This window comes from Grammomys surdaster, unplaced genomic scaffold (assembly GCF_004785775.1).
Source record: "Grammomys surdaster isolate TR1022 unplaced genomic scaffold, NIH_TR_1.0 126660, whole genome shotgun sequence".
In the NCBI taxonomy this organism is placed as follows: Eukaryota; Metazoa; Chordata; class Mammalia; order Rodentia; family Muridae; genus Grammomys; species Grammomys surdaster.
Window position 1 is genome coordinate 494642 of NW_021621449.1, and position 18419 is coordinate 513060.

Sequence of the window (18419 nt, forward strand, 5' to 3'; positions counted from 1 at the left end):
TAGTTCCAGTAGCTACAATGTTAAGCTGAAATGCTTACCCATACGTGAATGGGTAAATAACAATGGTTTACGTAGAGAACGGATTATTATTTAGCCATAAAAAAGCAGATTCTTTTACAGCAATATGGATAGGATTGTAGAACAAAGAATTTAGGCATGGAAAGACAAATACCATGTGTTCTTATTTATCTGTGAAAGCAATAAAGCTATCTCGCAGAGTAGACCAGTCTTACCATTCCCAGAGCCTAGGAAGAAGGTATGGGAGGGAGGAGCAGAGGAGGACAGTTAACAGGTACAGGGAGCACTGGAGAGGCAGGCTAGCTCTAATGATCTATAGCACACTGGAATAACCATGGTGGGAAAGTTGTTTTAAAATAATTAGAATAGGGATCTTTTTTTTTTCCCTTTCCTTTCCTTTTCTTCAAACCTTGAGGTACAAGCCTGTAATTCTAGCTGCTCTGGAGGCTGAGGCAAGAGGGGCTCCAGTTCTAGGCCTGGGCTACACTGTGAATTCAAGGCCAGCTTCAGTAACTAACAGAGACCCTATTTCGAAAAGAAAGGGGTGGAGATATAGCTCAGTAGGGCAGCACATGCCTGGTTGGTGTGCGGGCAGGACCTGGACTAACATTAAGGTAATAGAAATGCCCTGGAATTATTAGATACTAGTGGCAGCTGAACTCTATTGCGAAGGTACTTTTAAAACCAGCATTTTGTACATGCTGGCATTTGTAGGGTACATGGGCTTAACAGAATGCAAATTTTCTCTGAAAAGATCTTGACTGATTAAAAAATGAACATATAAAGGAGTGGGGTGCCGAGCAGTGGTGGTGCACGCCTTTAATCCCAGCACCTGGGAGGCAGAGGCAGGCGGATTTCTGAGTTCGAGAGTTCGAGGCTAGCCTGGTCTACAGAGTGAGTTCCAGGACAGCCAGGGCTACGAAGAGAAACCCTGCCTAGAAAAACCAAAAAAAAAAAAAAAAAAAAGGAGTGGGATATGAGAGATGGGAGGGAGGGGGCACAAGACGATTCCTAAGGGAGGTGGGGAGGGCAGAGCTCTAGCTTGCTAACCCCCATCTGAGACTGGGCCTTATGTTTTCAGCCCGCTTTGCTTGCTTCTCTCTTCCCAAGCTCCATCTCAGAGGGCAGATGCCAGTCTACCAAGTTTCAGGTTCAATCTTCTTACACCCTAGAATACCAGCAAAGGTCTGCTACTCTTGGAGCAGGAACCCTGCTTTAATAGCAGTCGTGAGGGCAACGGCGGCATACCCCTGCCCCAGCCCCAGGGAAGCCCTTTACCTTACCCCCGGGTCCTCTGGCTGAGCTTTCTCAGGAAGACCCGTGTGACCTCCAAGGCCTCCTGCTCTGGAAGCAGCAGGTTGCCCGATGTGTTACAGTTCAGGTCGATCCAGTCGGTCCTCAAGGCTTGGAAATCAAGGTTTTGAGCGCTGAAGGTCTGGTCCCAGTTCACCACTGGGTCAAACACAGGCACGTATTCGAACACCTCATTCATATCTTCTTCCTCATCTTCCCCCTCTTCTTCCTCATCCACTTCTCCTTCCTGGTCCGCTGCTACCACCACGTCCTCCTCCTCCTCCGCATGCCAGCCCCTGGTGGGGACCGGAGGCTCCATCCTGTCTCCCCTTCTCTGCTCAGCAATGTAGGATTCCACTTGGTTCAGCCACTGGGACTGCTCAAGAGTCTTCCCACGACTGTCACCGGTGGGCCTGGCTCTCTGGATGAGAGGCAGGTTCCTCCGGGCCCCCGTGTCAGAGTGAGACAAACCTCGGCTGGGCAGAGGGCTAGTTTTCCTTTTCTCTGGCTGCTGGACTGGGACGTTGCTTGTCCGGGTTGGAAAGGCAGTGTTGGTAGAGTTCTGTTTGGAAAGAGGTGCCAGTGGGCCACTCTGTGAACGAGCCAAGAGCTTCCGCAGGTGGTAGTCAGTGACACCCAGCCCTGGGGTGGATGTAGTCCTTTGTTTTCTCCCTTGTATCCCAGTATTCTGGTCTTGAGAGGTGGGGTTTTCCTCTGGTGCTTCTTCATATTGGGATTCTTCTAGAAGGCCATCCTCCAAACCTGCTAATAATAACCATTCTTCATTTCAGGAGTGTTCAACTCTTCCCGGAAAACATAAACAGCAGACAGTTACACATGTGACATAGGGAGGGGAGTGGGGGAGGGGGAGGTCACTTGCTGGGTGACCCTGGACAAGTTATTCTACCTCAGTTACCCAGTAACTCAGTTTTGTTATTTACATCAAGACAGGCAACATGGCGGCATATGCCTGTAATCACAACACTTGCAAGGCAGAAACAGGAGGACCATCACAAATTTGAGTCTAACCTGGTCTACATAGTAAGTTCCAGGCTATTGTCTTAAAAACCAAATGCACATATGCAAACAAGAAAAAAGGTTTAAAAAAAATCCCCCCTCTTACCTTAGTGAGCTGAATGGTAGAAAGTACCTCATTGCTATTAGCAACATTTAGGCCTCAACAAGGGGCCTCAGCCATACCTGGTGCCTCATGAAGGAAGGCTACAGCAAGACAGGACTGCTCTATACCATGCTTCCCAGCAGTGTACCAAAGCCAGGGGTCCCCACAGCCACCCACACCTCCAGCTGCCCCAGTGAATGAGAAGCTCCATCTTCTACATGACTGTGAAAGGAAGGTGTGGGCACTGCTCTCTGCTCCCCAGATTGTGACGAGGAGATCAGCCAAGGGGATTTGCATGCTAAGCTCCTCAGGTGCAAGACTGTGTGGCTGGAATGTTCCCTAGAAGGAGACCGCCACCACCTACAGCTAGGCATACCCCGGCAGCCTTAGCCAGTCACTCTACCTGGCTGCTCCGGTCCCTGCTTCTCTGGCTTGTCCACCTTGATATACTCCTGGAAGCTCGACCTGTAGGAGGAAGGGACATGTGGATGGGCACCAGACTCCTCACAGTTGTACCAGGGCAGCGGAGGAGCTGGGGCTGGATGTTCTGTGAGGGCGTATACACACATACGCATGTGAGGAGGGCCCAGGGCAGCCTAGGCAGCCTAGCCTAGGTCTGACTCCTACAGACTCTCAAGGCCCTCCGCCTGTCCCACCCAGTTCCACGTACCTGTCTTGATCATAGGCACTTTCTTGGTAGAAGCATTTATTATGGGTCTCCATGTGGCTCAGGCGGGTATAGTCATTGGGATAAACAAAGGACAGGTGAACCTAACAGCAGAAACAAAAAGGGCAGACATCAGAGGGGGAAGCCTGGGGAGGAACCGGCCCGCCCTGGCTCACCAGCCCTGGAGATGGGAGGACTGCTGAAAGTCATATTTATTATGCAGTCTTGACTTGCCATTCCCATGCCTGCTCTTCTGGGATCCCTAGAACAAACTGCTCACAGTGAAGATCCTTGGGCCCTTTGGCTCCCTTAGCTGTCACCAAGACCGTTCACTCTGCCACCTAACCCTCCCTCCACCTCGGACCCTTTATCTCATGACTCTGAGCCTGCTCTATACTCCATTTCCTTTGCCCCCTAAACACAGGCTGAGCTCACCACCACCAAAAATGTCAATTACAGCCCACCCACTCTCTGGCCTGGCCATGACCCTTGACCTCTCCCTTCTTGTCTCCAGTCTAGACTTGGGTGTATTGTATTCTTTCTACTTTCTCGCCCTCCACACAGATAAGCTACCACTCATACCTGGCATACTTCCCTGTCTTGTCTATGAGTTTTAAAATGCCACTGGCTACTCAGTTTCTGGGACTGAGCAAGCAGGATAGGTTTTGTGTGGCCCTTAGGGCTGTCACTAGGCTGCAGAATTGGGGGCAGACTCTAAGGCAGAGCATGTATCTGTAGGTTCTACAGAACAGTCCACCTTAGTGATCCCGTCCAGGAATGCAGCCCAGAGGCCTGAGACGCCACCCTGGCTACTGACCAAGGACATAAGACACAGAGTCAGCTTTAGCTCGTCCCTTGTCCCTCACACCCCCAGCCACAGGCAGAAGGCCTTCTCCCAGTCCTCCTTGGTCTAGGGTCATGACTTACAAATCGGAGGCCCTGGTATCGCTGTAGCGGGAGCCCATCCACCAGGTAACTGGGTTTGTAGGGACAGTCAGGCAGGACATGGCGCAGATGGGACTTGGGGATCAGAGGCACTGGGAACAGGAAGAGAAGAGGACTGAAGTGTGTGAAGAAGTTTGAGCACAATCATCTTAAGGCCACAGAGGCTCCCGGCTGAGGGAGAGACCTGATGTCTCCACTCAAGCAGCTTCCCTTTGTAGTCACTGGTGACTGCGGTCCCGATCCATGAGTATCAGCTGAGTCTGCCACAAGGAAACCGCCACCACCCCTCAGGGGCGAGCGCCGAGGATTAGAGACACAGAGACAGTATGGATTGCGGTCTAATGACACTTCAAGAGGTCACAAGGCCTCCCCACCTTACTGTACTCCCATTAAGTGGATTTCCATCCTTGGTTCAAGAATGTCTCCACTAACCAGTTTTCACTGGGGTTTTTTTTGGTTGTTTGTTTGCTTTGTTTTTCTGAGACTGGGTCTGCTATGGTCGCAAACTCAGGATCTTCCTGCCTCATCCTGCTGACTATGGACTGTCGATAGTCGACTCATCTGGCTGCCGCCTTCCTTCATTTTAAAGGGAAAAAATGGGGGGCGATGTCAGCTTTTAAAACGTAAATGTGACCAGCTGGGGATTCAGCTCAGTGGGAGAGCACACGCTAAGATTCAATGTCCCAGATTCAATCCTCAGCATTAAAACAAGAGACTAGCATATCCTTTACTGAGTGAGAAGACTTGGTGGGATCCAAGGCCACATGGTGTTGGTGCACGCCTTTAATCCTGGCACTCAAGCAGAGACAGGCCATCTCTGTGAGTTTGAGGCCAGCCTGGTCTACAGAGAGAGAGAGAGTTCTAGGGTAGCCAGGGCTACACAGAGAAACCTTGTCTTGAAAGACAAGCCAAAAAAAAAAAAAAAAGAGTTGGGATTCATAAAGAGATTCTGACATTTGTGGCGGGGGAGGAATTCGTGAGGGGCTCTGGATTCTAATTCCATTTTTGGTCTTGGGTGGTGGTTAGACAAATGTCTACTCTATAACGGTTCATGGAATCACAGAATTGGACATAAATGCTCTTATATTTTTGGTATCTATGCTGTTTTACACTTCGAAGGGAAAAGATTTTGTGACTTCGGGGCTCCTGTAGAATAGACAGGTCTTCTGAGTCTTGTTCGTCAACACAGAGAGCCTTGATGTGGTGAGTGGTATGTGGCCAAGGACTTACCTCGATAGAGGATGTCCCGAGGGTCAGGCCGCAGCATGTCAGCTGGGGGCTGCTCATCCTGGGGAGGAGTGTTGGAGGAGCCCACATGGCTGGCTGCTGTCTGTGGGATGTGGCCCACCTCATCCATCCTTAGGACAGTCTCATCTGTGTTCAGGGAGGAGAGAACAGAAGGAAGCTGTAGGTCCTGACAGAATCGAGCATGCTTTGTGGGGCAGTGGGCGGGCTCAAACACAACTTCTGTATTCCCGCAGGTAAAGCCAAGGCTGTGCCTGGGCCTCTGGCCTCTGATGCCCTGGAACTTGTGGCATTAGCCAGCTCTCTTTGAGGCTGCTCTACGCCATGGCCAGCTCACATCATGATTTGTATAGACTAGAAAAAGATACTTCTCCCTCAAAATGTGTTACTGTTGACTTGAAAGAAAACTATACTCAGCCATACTATTTAATTTCACTTAGCCTACACCTATATAGTACTTCCGGGTATTCCTGGCAGTACTGGGGTTTGAACTGAAGGCATCTCTGGTAAGAGGGAAAGATGTTACCACTCATGTAATCTAGTTCCATCCTCTAGGGGGCAGCCTTTCTTATACCATCTGTGAATGTCATGTGAACATGATATCCACCGCCTGGGGTTCCTTTGTCTGCACACCCCACTAACTACACTCTTCTCTATCACAGCCGAGACTGGGGATGAGACTCTGCCATTTTTATTCCTCAGGCCTGCTCAGGCCACCTCTGTTCTTCTTAAGCTGGTGGTCAAGCCCCCGCAGGGAGTGCTGTAACTGGGTCGTGAAAAAGATGTGACAATAGTAAAGGTTTCTGGTTTTGAAACCTGGTCATGAAAAAAAAAGGGGGGGGGGCAATAGTTAAAAGGTTCCAGAACCAACAGTGGTCTTGGTTCTGAACATATGACACACACCTAGGGAGGCCAGTGAACAACCCCGGAAACACTTAGGCTCAGGTTCAAAACTACTGACTGTTATGATATGGTGTTTTTACTGTGCACATGAAGTTTTATGCTCTTATAGAAACAGAACAGATGAATGATAGAAAATAAAAACTTGAGCATTTAAGAAAGCTATCAAGTGAATTTTGTCTTAGAATTGGGACAGAATTTTCAAAATGACCCTTAACATAGCTTCTATTTCGTACCACTTATCTATGCTGACTGAGATGCTGTCGGCCCTGATTTATACAAAGTAGTATACAAAGCATCAATGAGTACAAAACTAGAATATTGATCAAGGAGCTGGGGATATGGTTCCGTGAGTAACCATGCTTATAAACATGAGTTTGAATCTCCAGCACACACAAAAAACCTGGACAGAGTCTCTGGCCCCAGTACTGTTCAACAAAACAGGGAGTCCCAGAAGCTCGATCACAGGCAGTCTTGCCACAGCAGTGAGCTTCCGCCTCAGTGAGAGTTCCTGCCTTACAGGATAAGGCAGACAGCAATAAAGCAGACCCTCCATGTCCTCTCTGGCCTCTGCACATGTGTGCCCAGGGCACATGCACACACACACATACAATACTGATTATTTGAAAAGACTAGAAGATGCTCTATATCCTACAGCATCAGATATTTAGCCAAAATTTAATTTTTAAAATAATTTTTGTTTGTTTGTTTTGGAACAGGGTCCTACCATGTAGCCCTGGCTGTTCTTTAGCTTACTATATAAACTAGGCTGGCCTGGAACTCACAGAGAACTGCCTGCCTCTGCCTCGTGAGTGCTGAGATTAAAAGCATGCACCACCACTGCCTGGCCTAAGATTTATTTATATTTATATATATGTGTTTGTATGTCTGTCTATGTGAGTATAGGCCATATGTGCTGGTGCCTGTGAAGGCCAGAAGAGGTCATCAGATCTCTGGGATGTGACAGGTTAACTGTGAGCCGATGTGTGTGCCTGGAACTGAACTCGGAGCCTCTGGAAGAACCGTAAGTGCTCTTTTTTTTTTTAAAAAAAAGTTTTTATTTTTAAATTTTATTTTACATGTATGAGTGTTTTCCCCAAATCTATGTGACTATGGAGATCAGAAGAAGGTATCAAATCAAATCCTTTGAAGCTGGAGTTTAAAATGATTGTGAACCGCTGGGCTGTGGTGACGCACGCCTTTAATCCCAGCACTTGGGAGGCAGAGGCAGGCGGATTTCTGAGTTTGAGAGTTTGAGGCTAGCCTGGTCTACAGAGTGAGTTCCAGGACAGCCAGGGCTACACAGAGAAACTCTGTCTTGAAAAAAACCAAACCAAAAAAAAAGATTGTGAACCACCATGTAGGTGCTGGGAACAGAACCTGTATCAGGTCCCAGAGCAACAAGTGTTCTCAATCATGGAGACATCTGTTTAGCACCAAGGTTAATCATGTGAAAATAAAATATATATATTTCATCAATATACAAATTTGCTTTCACCTTTAATAAGTGGTATATCAAAAGCATTACTTTAAAATGAATTTCCCTTTGATCTGTTATCAATAAATGTTTGATGTGTCTACCTACTTTAGACTCATATACCTAGAATCATATGTAGATTTCTCAGCCTAACAGGGATTACTGTTGGGAGAGATTTAAAAAATTCTGCTCCATCAAGACCCCTGGGTAGTTGGCTGCTTGCCTTTCTGCTTCAAACAAACAAACAATCCTGGGACCACATCTGTGTCTAGCACATTGTCTTTGTTTTTCGAGACAGGGTTTCTCTGTTTAGCACCTTGCTGTCACAGAACTCTGTCTGTAGACCAGGCTGGCCTCAAACTCACAGAGATCTGTTTGCCTCTGCCTCCTGAGTGCTGGGATTAAAGGCATACGCCACTGCCGCCACCACCATTAAACAGACCTCTGACCCAGGAGAGTAAAGTCTCCCTAACTGTAAGGTCTCCTAGGCTCTCATTCTTCCCTGGACCTCCATCATACCCGAGTTCTATGTTATTTGCACCCCTCTGACCTCACCGTGGGCCACATTCTCCCCAATGGAGCCCCTGTGCTTCCAGGCAGGCAGAGCCTACTCACTTGTAAACAGAGATAAGAAGGCGGAGTCAATGATGGTGAACTTAGCTCCAGGGTCATTCCGTCTCCACTAGAATTAGAGGAAGGGGACAGAGGTTGGAGGATGCTGTGTTTGGGACAATGTTCAAAGAGATACAGGGAAGGGAATGCTGGGAAAGTAACGTGAAGGAGGGGGTGGGGTGGGTGGGAATGGAGTCAGGAGAGATAAAGGCACTCACCGCGACCTCCACGTGGTCAGTGCCCTCGTCGTTCTGCTTGTGCAGGACCTCAAAGTAGTACCTGAAGGAGGCTGATAAACTGGTGGACAGAGACAGGAATCAGAGGCTTTTCCTCAGCTAGTCACCTCTGTCCACCCCTCCCACCCACAAGCTCCCTGGTACCCCTTTCTCCTACCATGTGCTTGCCGTTTGACTAGCCCCGCCTACTCCTGACAGGTAACCTTGACTTTCTTTTTGAAAGGGCCAATAATATAAATAGTTGAAAAGTTCCCTGGGAGACCCAGTGAGATCGCACCCATGATTAAAGTCTTGGTGAGCTTTACTCCCTGCTGTCAGGACCATACTCCGCGCTTTCACTGACACTCTTCGGCTTACAGGCACTGTCATCTTTGGTAATTTGCCCAAAGTCACCCAAGTAGTGAGCAATGTAGTTGTAATTTGGACCAGGCAGCCTTTAGGGTCCATGCAAACCACTGAGAGAACTCGGAGCGCTCACAATGGCGCTGGCACTCGCAGCAAGGGCTCTCTCTGGTTTCGCCTGTGACTGTGCAAGCCACCAGGTGGCGTGCTAAAGCTGGACTAAGTTCATAGGCTGGCTTTTAATGCCATTCCAGCTGCGGGAGGCTGGAATAGGTTTGATTTCCTGGGATCACTTTAAGGTCACACTTCCAGTTCCCTGTAGGAACTTCCTCTCTTAAGCCCTAGAGCAACCACTAGGCAGTCTTTATGTGTGGAAGCATTTCTAGGTCTGGAGAAAATGGGAAGAAAATAGACCTTTTTTCTAGCCTTGAATGTCACTGTGTGGCTTTCCATCTGTCACAAAGCTCTGGGCCTCAGTCACCTCTAAAATGAGGGCAGCACAGGAGAGATAGCTTAGAAGTTAAGAGTGAGTACTGCTCTTGCCGAGGACCAGGGTTCGATTCCCAGCACCTATGTGGCAGCTTACAACCATCTATAAGACCAGTTTCAGAGGATCCAATAATCCTTCTGTCCTCTGAGGGCACCAGGCCTACACATGGTACACCACACACACACACACACACACACACACACACAGTCACGAAAAAAAAAAAGTCTAAAAAAAAGCACTTATAGCTCTTACTCTCTTGCCTCTAGCTTCTCTCTGTCCCCTCTCCCTTCCCCCCTTCCCTTCCCCCTCTCTCCACGTGGTCATGGCCAGCCTCGATTCCTCTACCTCTCTGTTCTCTCTCTCTCCTCTTCCCTATCTCCTGAATAAACCCCCTCCCCTTTGGAAAAAAAAGCATTTATAAACTGAGGAAGGGCAGGGCAGATGGCTTGTGTTTAGGCAGACCATTTGGCTGCTTAGACACAGTGACCCAGAGCAGTGAGCTGGTGGAGGTGAAGGCCCTCCTGGCTCTCTCATGCCCACACGCCTGGCACTGGAGGGGCTCAAAAGAGTACTGGTGCTAACCCACCCTACTTACCTCACAGGCTTGGAAATTTGACTCTGAAATTTCCCAAACTCTCCAGGGGCTGTCCATTCCTTTCCTGTCTAGAAGTGTGGGGAGAGAGGGGGGAAGGAAGGAGAGGGAAGAAGAGAAGGTGGGGGGAGGAGGGAGGTGAGAGGAGGGAAGACAGAGTTAAAGAAGATGGCTAGCCCACACACTTCTGCCCCCACTGACGGAAGGGAGCCTTCCTATAGGCAACCAACCCAGCATGAAGCCTCAGCATGGGCTCGGGGACAATGGAACAGAAAAACATATGTGGCTGGTTCCCCGTTGTGTCCACATCTCCCATGCCCTTCCCTTCGCAGTGTAGGGCAGAGAAGAGATGAGAGGCAGCATGTGCGGCTCCTGTCCTTTCTTCATGTCAGTGATGTCAGAGGTCAAGGGCCGAGCTGATCCTACCTTGCCCACCCTGGCCAGCAGCTGAAGGCCTGAGACCTGGTCATCACGACTCAGCCAGAATTCGGCGTTGTCATCAGCAGCGATGGCAAACTGGATTTTCCCTGGGCAACAGCAGAGTGTCTGGGTGAATCAAAGAGGGCCTTGGCACGGAGGCTGAACGCCTATGCCATGCCTGGGCAGTGATTCCATTCACTCACAGTGACTTGCCCCACCTACCACCTTTGCATGGGGGAGGGGACTCTACATTCTGGGGGAGCAATATGAAGGAGAAGAATTCTGTAGACCAGCCAGTTCCAGGCTGCAAGGGGGGCGGCAGCTGTCTGAGGGTACTGGATGAGAGTTCACCATGCCTCAGTTTCCCCTCCCTTGATGTTGGAGTAACAAGGGCTCAGTGTAGATGTGTTTCCTGGCTCAGGCTTATGTTTCTAGGACCCTCCTCCCCCAGGAGGGGGAAATAGGAAGTGGGGCTTCGGGACTCCCTCACCATCGGTAAAAGGGTGCAGATAGCCAAATATGCGGAGACCATAGTTGGTCCACTTGGGGGACACAGCCAGCTTCCTCAGGGTTGTGCGGATCTATGTCAAGAAAGACGAACTGTTACTCAGAATCAGGGAGAGTTTAGGGACTTGGAGTTTGACCTACTCAAGGCTGGTGGAGAGACGGGGGGGGGGGGGGGCAGCAGATGGGAGACTAGGGGTGTGGCAATGGTGTGTGGAGTACTTGATAAATGTCAGGTCCCACTCATCTCTTGGTCCAGGTGACCTTGTACAATGCGCAAATGCACATCTGTACGTGTTGCCCTTGGATAAACATCAAGAGAGCCTGAACTGAATCAAATGCTGCCAAGTAGCAAGAGTCTCAGGGAAGAAGGAAAGAAAGATCAAAACAGAGAAAGAGAGGGCCCAAGAGACAGAGGGAGTAAGACAGACTTCAAGGGGCTGAGAAGGAGCAGGGAAGGAGGCAGGTGGAGGAGATGGGCTGCAGGAGACACACAGAGGGTAGTCCAGGCATGGCATACAAACATTCCCACAGGCACTCACGTGGGGGTAGAGCGGGAAGTGCAGGTTGCTCCTGAGCTGTTGGATGGAGCTGCCACACCAGTCTTCAAACACATGCAGGTTGGCATGGCCCCGAAACTGTGTGGGGCAGAGAGGGGGCAGTGAGTGAGCAGGAGCAGAGTGAGAGATGGACATGGTGCTTCTCGAGTATTCTATGGAAGGCTTGGCTCCTCATCTGTGGTGCTACCAGAAGATGTGGAACCATCAGGAGGTGAGGACCCAGCAGGGGATGGTTAGGTTATAGGGCTGTGCTCCTGAAAGGGCACTGGGATCCCCACTGCTTTCTGTCTTTCTTGACTTCCAAGTCCTTTGCCACTATGATGTACTAAGCTGTCACAAGCCAAAGGAACAGGGCCAAGCAAGCCTAGGGTTAGCCCTTGGAAACCTTGAGCCTACACAATGTTTTCTAGTTCATGAGTCGGTTATCTTAGGAATGCTTGTCAGAAGGATGGCCCCGTGGCCTGACTCTGAGGATGGGTTGTATACACACACACACACACACACACACACACACACACACACACACTCCCCTACAGATACACACCATCCACCCACTCCTCGTTCCTTCTAGGCAGAAAAGGAGCCACCTTGCATTCCACAAGGGGCACAAAAGCCATGGCAAAATGGCAGGAGTGATAGAAAGAGCTGGGAGGAGCTTAGCTAGGTTCCAGCCAAGGGCTTGCCTCCCACACCTCCCATGTTCCTCATGAGAGGAAGACTCTGCAGCTATCTGCCTGTCACAAAACCTTATCTACCCAGGGGTCTTCATACTCTGGCTGGGGGAAGCATCTGAGCAAATCTATGGTGGTATCTGGAGCCCCCTCTGGGCTGTGCAGCACCAGGGCCTCCTGCAGCTCACAGGCTCCTAGAAACACTGCACTGGCAGAGGCCAGCTTGTCACTCTCTGACCTGGGGACCTTGGGAAGTAGCCATCACTCACAGGAATGCAGGGAGGGGGCTGGGGTGGGTGAGGAAGTCTGTGGGTTGTAGGTGGGAGGCGGTTGAGGAAGGAAAAGAATGAGGACATTATGCTGCTTCTGGGGAAATTCCTAAAGTCCAGCTTAAAGGATTCAGTTGTCTTTTCCTCATGGTCTGCTTTTTTTGCCCTCCCCAGGAGACCTCCAGGTCAAAGAGCTCTGATCCGGGAGAGGGGACAGTGGCCACCGGAGCAGTCAACTATGTGAAGCCTGGAGCTACGTATTATGCCAGACTTGGCATGAGAAAGAATAGGTTTGCCTTGAAAGCAGCTTTCGCCTGAGGGCAGGAAGACACCAGTTCCTCACAGGTCCTTCCCGGGTGACCTAGTGACCAAGCTCCCGCCACAGGTGCCAGGGGCCTATGGGAAGCCCACAGGGCAGGCTGTGTGTGTGAGTGAATGAGAGAATTAGCCTTGTCCTTGAGGTAGACTTTACCCAGTATTTGGCTAACCTCAAACTTTTGTGGGCGTCCTCTGACTGTGGGGGTGTCTTGGGGATCCTTGGATGCTGTTTTCCTCCCCAGACCCAGACTGACAATTACATCAGAATTTGTGTTTTGTGCTGTTCCATTTTAGGGACTCTGAATTAGCAAAGATGTGGCACTCTTGTCCGTCTCAGCGGTGGCCCCTCTCCTCTACCTGGCATAAGTGAAAGCCCAGGGAAGGGGTTTGGAAGTTGCAGTGAGCCGTACTGAAGAAAGTATTTGTGGATTATCTCATTTAGAAGGGAGGATATCAGAGCTCAGGAAGTGACTCCCCGAGAACACACAGCAATTACTCTGTGGTGGTGGCAGAAGGGATATTCAGGGAAGGAAAGCCGTACTCCACTGCCTTCTGTTCCTTCACTCCACCTCTGCTGGGCCGTATTGGGCTTGCCAGGCTGGCAGCAGGAGGAGGTGGATGGCGTCGCCCCTGCCCTGGGTGTTCTTTCTACCTCCAGGACTGCAGAATAAAACCTCACTATGATCTTTATGACTGAGCTGCCTCCCAGCCGTCAGCACACACCGCACCCTCCCTGTCATACTGACCCTCATCCCACTCCCAGCCTTTGCCCCCGAACCATCCAGCTCTCAACTTTCTACACTTGTACACATGTTGTTTCCTCATGTGGCCCTCTGCTGTCTTTGGCTCCTGTTTATTCCTCAAAAGTTTTCTCAAATATGTCCAAGGCCCTCTGTGCCCTCCCAGGGAAGAGCTAACAGCTCCTTCCCATGTGTCCCAGCACATCTGAAGTTTGTGAATGAACAAATGCTTGTAGAAGCTGAGTCTAGGGCAATCCACTCCACCATTGAGTGCTTTGTATCAGTTAATGAGTTCACTGTGAGGTTAGATGACAGAGGGCGGGGTAAGTTCAGTGGTTTATACAGCACTTAACTGGGGAGGAGGTAGGGATAGATAGATACATAGACAGACATTCAGACAGACAGACAGAGATGGATAAAGACAGACAGACAGACAGACAGACAGACAGAGGTGGATAAAGACAGACAGACAGAGATGGATACAGACAGACAGACAGACATAGCTCAGAAGACTAAGACTTGAGATGTACACACTGATTGGTGTCACCTGCGCTTGGAGTTGTTGTAGAGGGACAGGAGAGAGCAGTTGCCTCAGCTGTGAGTATTGGCTGACCCTAGTGTTGCTTGCTGCTGCTACTCTGTTACACCAACACATCTGATGGGTGCTTCAGCCTGGGGCCAGTGAGGCCTGACCTGACCTCAGTGTGCAGTCAATCAGCCACTGGTTCCTACATACCAGATTCCTGGGCAGAGTTCTGAAAATGCAATCTATTCCTTCCCACTGTTTGTTCTTTAAACAGTGCTGGAAATTGAACCTGGGGGTCTCACGCCAGTGAGACAAACACTATCAACAAGCCATACTCCTAACCTCTGGTCTATGCTTGACTTGAGGGTGCTCCCCTGTGGAATGAAGGGGCTTCAGAGGATAGAAAGATAAGGGCCATTCCGGAGCTTGGTGAAGGCTCGAGGCCCATTCAGTGGAACCTAATGGGTGAAACTTCCCCTTCATATGGTTCATAAAAAACTGATGTGCTATAGGCGTCTCACCATGTGATGAAAGTGTGAAGACGGGTCGGGCGGTGGTGGCACACGCCTTTAATCCCAGCACTTGGGAGGCAGAGGCAGACGGATTTCTGAGTTCGGGGCCAGCCTGGTCTACAGAGTGAGTTCCAGGACAGCCAGGGCTATACAGAGAAACCCTGTCTCGAAAAACCAAAAAAAAAAAAAAAAAAAAAAAAAGAAAGAGTGAAGACAGCAAGGCACACGCAATGGTGATGTGGGCTCTGAAAACAGGAAAGCCTAGTCCACAGCAAATCTTACACCAGTGTTCACCACAGCCTTAGTCAACATAGCCCCATTAGCAGCAATCTGTCTACTAGAGGAAGGGATAAATGGAATGTGGAATACAGCTCTTCCTGTCTCCACAGCCTCCTAGGAACTTCTGTTCCACAAGAGACACGGAGAGGAGAAGAAAGCATGTAGGCAGAAGGCAAGGAAAAAGACTAGCAGACAGTTGAATGGATGGACAGCTGTGCCTGCAGGCCAGGGAGCTGGTGCTGCTTCTAGAATGTCCCTCTCAGTGGACCTATAACTCTTACAGCCAGTACATCACCAAAGCCCACTTTGGTAGCAAACCTCACAAGCGAAAGAAGCCAGATCGGGGACACATTTCACATGATCTCCCCTCTCCCTCTCCCTCTCCCTCTCTCCCTCCCTCCCCCTCCCCCATCCCTCTATGTGTGTGTATCTCCTTCTGTCTCTCTGGTTTTTATGAGACAGGGTTTCTCTGTGTAGCCCTGGCTGTCCTGGAACTTACTCTATAGAACCAGGCTGGCCTTGAACTCAGATCCACCTGCATTTATTGGGATTAAAGTCATGCATCACTACTGCCCAGCTCATGATTCAACTTCTATGAAGTATCCAGGACAGGAAGTGGACAACTTTGCTCTTACAGAGGATAAGGGTTCAGTTCCTAACACCCACAGGCTGGCTAATGGCCACCTATAACTCTAGCTCTGGGGATCTAACATCTTCTGGCCTCCATGGGAACACATGTGGTACACATACATACATTTGGCAAAACATTCAAACACATAAAATAATTTTTTTAATTATAAGGAAAGTAGAGAACATTGTGGTGTGGGCTAGGACGGGGGGGGGGGGCTGGGGTGCAGAGCTTTCTTTTCCTTTTTTGAGACAAGATCCCCTGTAACACAGGCTGGCTTCAAACTTGCTATGTAGCCAGGGATGATTGTAAACTTCTGATCCTCCTGCCTCTACCTCCTGAATGCGAGATTACAAGTCTGTGCCGCCATCCCAGTTCATGCAGTGCTAGGGATTGCTCTCAGGAGCTTGGAGTTGGCTACATCTCCAGCCCATGAATTATCTAAGGCCAAAAGCATTTCTCTCAAGCAAATGCCGTACCACCAAGTGACTGAGCCAGCATCTACGATGAAGTACACCTCTGTTAATATACCAAAAGCTACTGGGTTACACACTGTAACTTGTAAGGAATATGAACTAGATCAGTAAAAGTTTTGTTTTTAAGATAAGGTCTCAACATGCAGCCTAGGCTATTATCAAACCCAGAGTGATCCACCTGCCTCAGACTCCTGAGTGCTAGGATTGTTGATACCATCAGACCTCTCTCCAAAATTCTTTTTTTTTAAAGCAGTAACAAAGCCAGGTGGTGGTCACACACACCTTAAATCCCAGCACCTGGGAAACACAGGCAAGTAGATCTCTGTCAGTTTGAGGCCAGCCTGGTCTACAGCTCGGGCTCCACAGAGAAACCCTGTCTTGAAAAAAACAAACAAAATAAAAAATAAAAAGCAGTAACAAGAGCCAGGGAGATGTCTCAGTGGTAAAAGCGCTTGCCCCACAGGCCAGCAACCTGAGTTCCATCTTCAGCTACATAAAAACCTGGGTGCAGTGGACCAAGGCAGCAATCCCAGCAGTTCTACTGAGATAAGAGGAGACAGGACAAGCACTAAGACCCAGAGCACATAAGAGATCCTGCCATCTCACAGTAGAACCGCTGGGATCTGATTCCTGAAAGCTGTCTTCTGGCCCCTCCCCCATAACAGTGACAAGCTGTTTCTAAGCACAGCTATTCCATACACAGTCCCAGCTGTCCAATCTGACATACTAAGGACAGTAGCTACAGCTGCTGCCCAGGACAGAGAGGCAAAGCCTGAAGAGTTCACTTAGAGCAAGAATCTCCACTAACTTCAACTTCTCAGACACACTGCCTGCAAAGGGGGTGGGCACCTAAGCAGAGAGCCACTGAGCAGGGCACACAGAAGTCCCCATACTGGGAGGCATGGGGAAGCTGGGCTGGAGTAGCTGTTATTCATTTCCCTATCCTAGGAAATCAAGGATCTGATTTCGTAAATCTAAAGATCTATGAAGATTGAGGATTTTAAATCTTTTGATGTTTAAAAATGAAATCAATGGGAATTGGTCCATTGATTACCACTGAAAGGTCACATACATGTATTAAGTTACCAAATATTTCTTTAAAAAGTCAATTCTGGCCAGGTGGTGGTAGCACACACCTTTAATCCCAGCACATGGGAAGCAGAGGCAGGTGGAGCTCTGTGAGTTTGAGGCCAGTCTGGTCTACAGAATGAGTTCTAGGGCAGCCAGGGCTACACAGGAAAACACTCTCCAAAACCAAGCAACCAACCAACCAACCAACCAAAAATACCCAAAAAACAAAAATGTTGATTCTGCCCCGTTGTGGTAGCACATACCTTGAACCTCAGTACTCTATATCAGACTATAAACAGTTTCTGTGAGTTCCGGCCTAGTCAAGGCCCCCTTTTCTCAAAACAAAACAAAAAGTCACTTCTAGGACAGATAATGGAGGCACATGCTTATAATTCCATTATTCAGGAAGCTGAGGCTGGAGGATTGTAACTTTCAGGCTAGCTTGAGCTACATAGTGAGATCCTATCTCCAAAATGAGACAGAGAAAGAGACAGAGACAGAGAGAGAGAACATAACTGAGAATGTGCTGGTAAGTGCTGGCACATGCCTGCAATCCTAGCACTTGGGAGATGAAGGCAGAAGATTAGGAGGCATTCAAGTTCATTCTCAACTACACAGTTGAGACAACTATACAGCCAGCCTGGGTGATATGAGACCTTGTCTCAAAAATAAGCAACAAAAAAAGTGAAAAAACAAAAACAAAACACTATCCAAGCTACCTTAATAGAGTGAAGGCTAGATCCCAGAGCAACTGATCTTTAAAGCTCAGCATCCTGTCTCCACAGGCCTGGTGATGTTACCTAAGAACAACTGTACCAGCATTGTAATCCACCCTCCCACTGGGCTTTAAAACAGACAGTATCACAGAGTAGAGGGGCAAACACAGTCTCCTTCACTCTTGCCCTTGTGTGGGTGGGTTGGAAATCAAACCACCCAAGCTGCAAGATCAGTCTGCAGCAGGAACAACAAAGACAATAGACTGGCCCACACCACACAGCCAAGAAAATAGTCTCTACCCCAGGCTCCAAGATGAAGATCCTGGGCTCTAAACACACTGTAAAATACGAGTCCCCAGAGCGCCATGCTATTCCAGAGCTTTGGTATAAACACATACTTAAGGCTCAAGGTATCTTACACAGGTAAAAAAAAAAAAAAAAAAAAAAAAAAAAAAGAATACCAATGCCCATAAGTAAAAGGTATCAGGATGGCTGGGGTTTTGTTAAGAGACAGACTGTTGTTGCTTTCCTGTGCAGGCTCAAGTGACTAACCGCCTGCTGGGCCACTGTACCTGGTTGTGAATTTTTGGACCCATAACAACTGCTTTCTGAGGCAGATTCCTAACTCGTGTTTCTTTAGAACATCAGTGGCTCAGAATCTTAACAGGCATTTATGGAAAAGGCAATTCAGGGGCAAAGAGATTTGGGACCTGCTGAGATAAACCAAGCTAAACAGATTTCCCCGAGACTTCTCAGAATCTTTCATATGCTGATGTGGATTTCCAAGAACAG

At 48.9% G+C, this 18419-nt stretch overlaps 1 protein-coding gene across 1 annotated transcript in view; it reads right to left on the reverse strand.

Moving 5' to 3' along the window:
- B4galnt3 (beta-1,4-N-acetyl-galactosaminyltransferase 3) overlaps positions 1-18419 on the reverse strand; it is a 94191-nt gene that overhangs the window by 7802 nt on the left and 67970 nt on the right. Inside the window, exons 4-14 of the mRNA XM_028761129.1 lie at positions 11404-11499; positions 10848-10938; positions 10364-10464; positions 9941-10008; positions 8496-8574; positions 8281-8347; positions 5274-5417; positions 4026-4135; positions 3102-3202; positions 2835-2896; positions 1302-2076 (exon numbers count right to left, since the gene is read on the reverse strand). Of these exons, the coding sequence (XP_028616962.1) occupies positions 1302-2076; positions 2835-2896; positions 3102-3202; positions 4026-4135; positions 5274-5417; positions 8281-8347; positions 8496-8574; positions 9941-10008; positions 10364-10464; positions 10848-10938; positions 11404-11499 (1694 nt within the window). The remainder of the gene's footprint in view (positions 1-1301; positions 2077-2834; positions 2897-3101; positions 3203-4025; positions 4136-5273; positions 5418-8280; positions 8348-8495; positions 8575-9940; positions 10009-10363; positions 10465-10847; positions 10939-11403; positions 11500-18419) is intronic.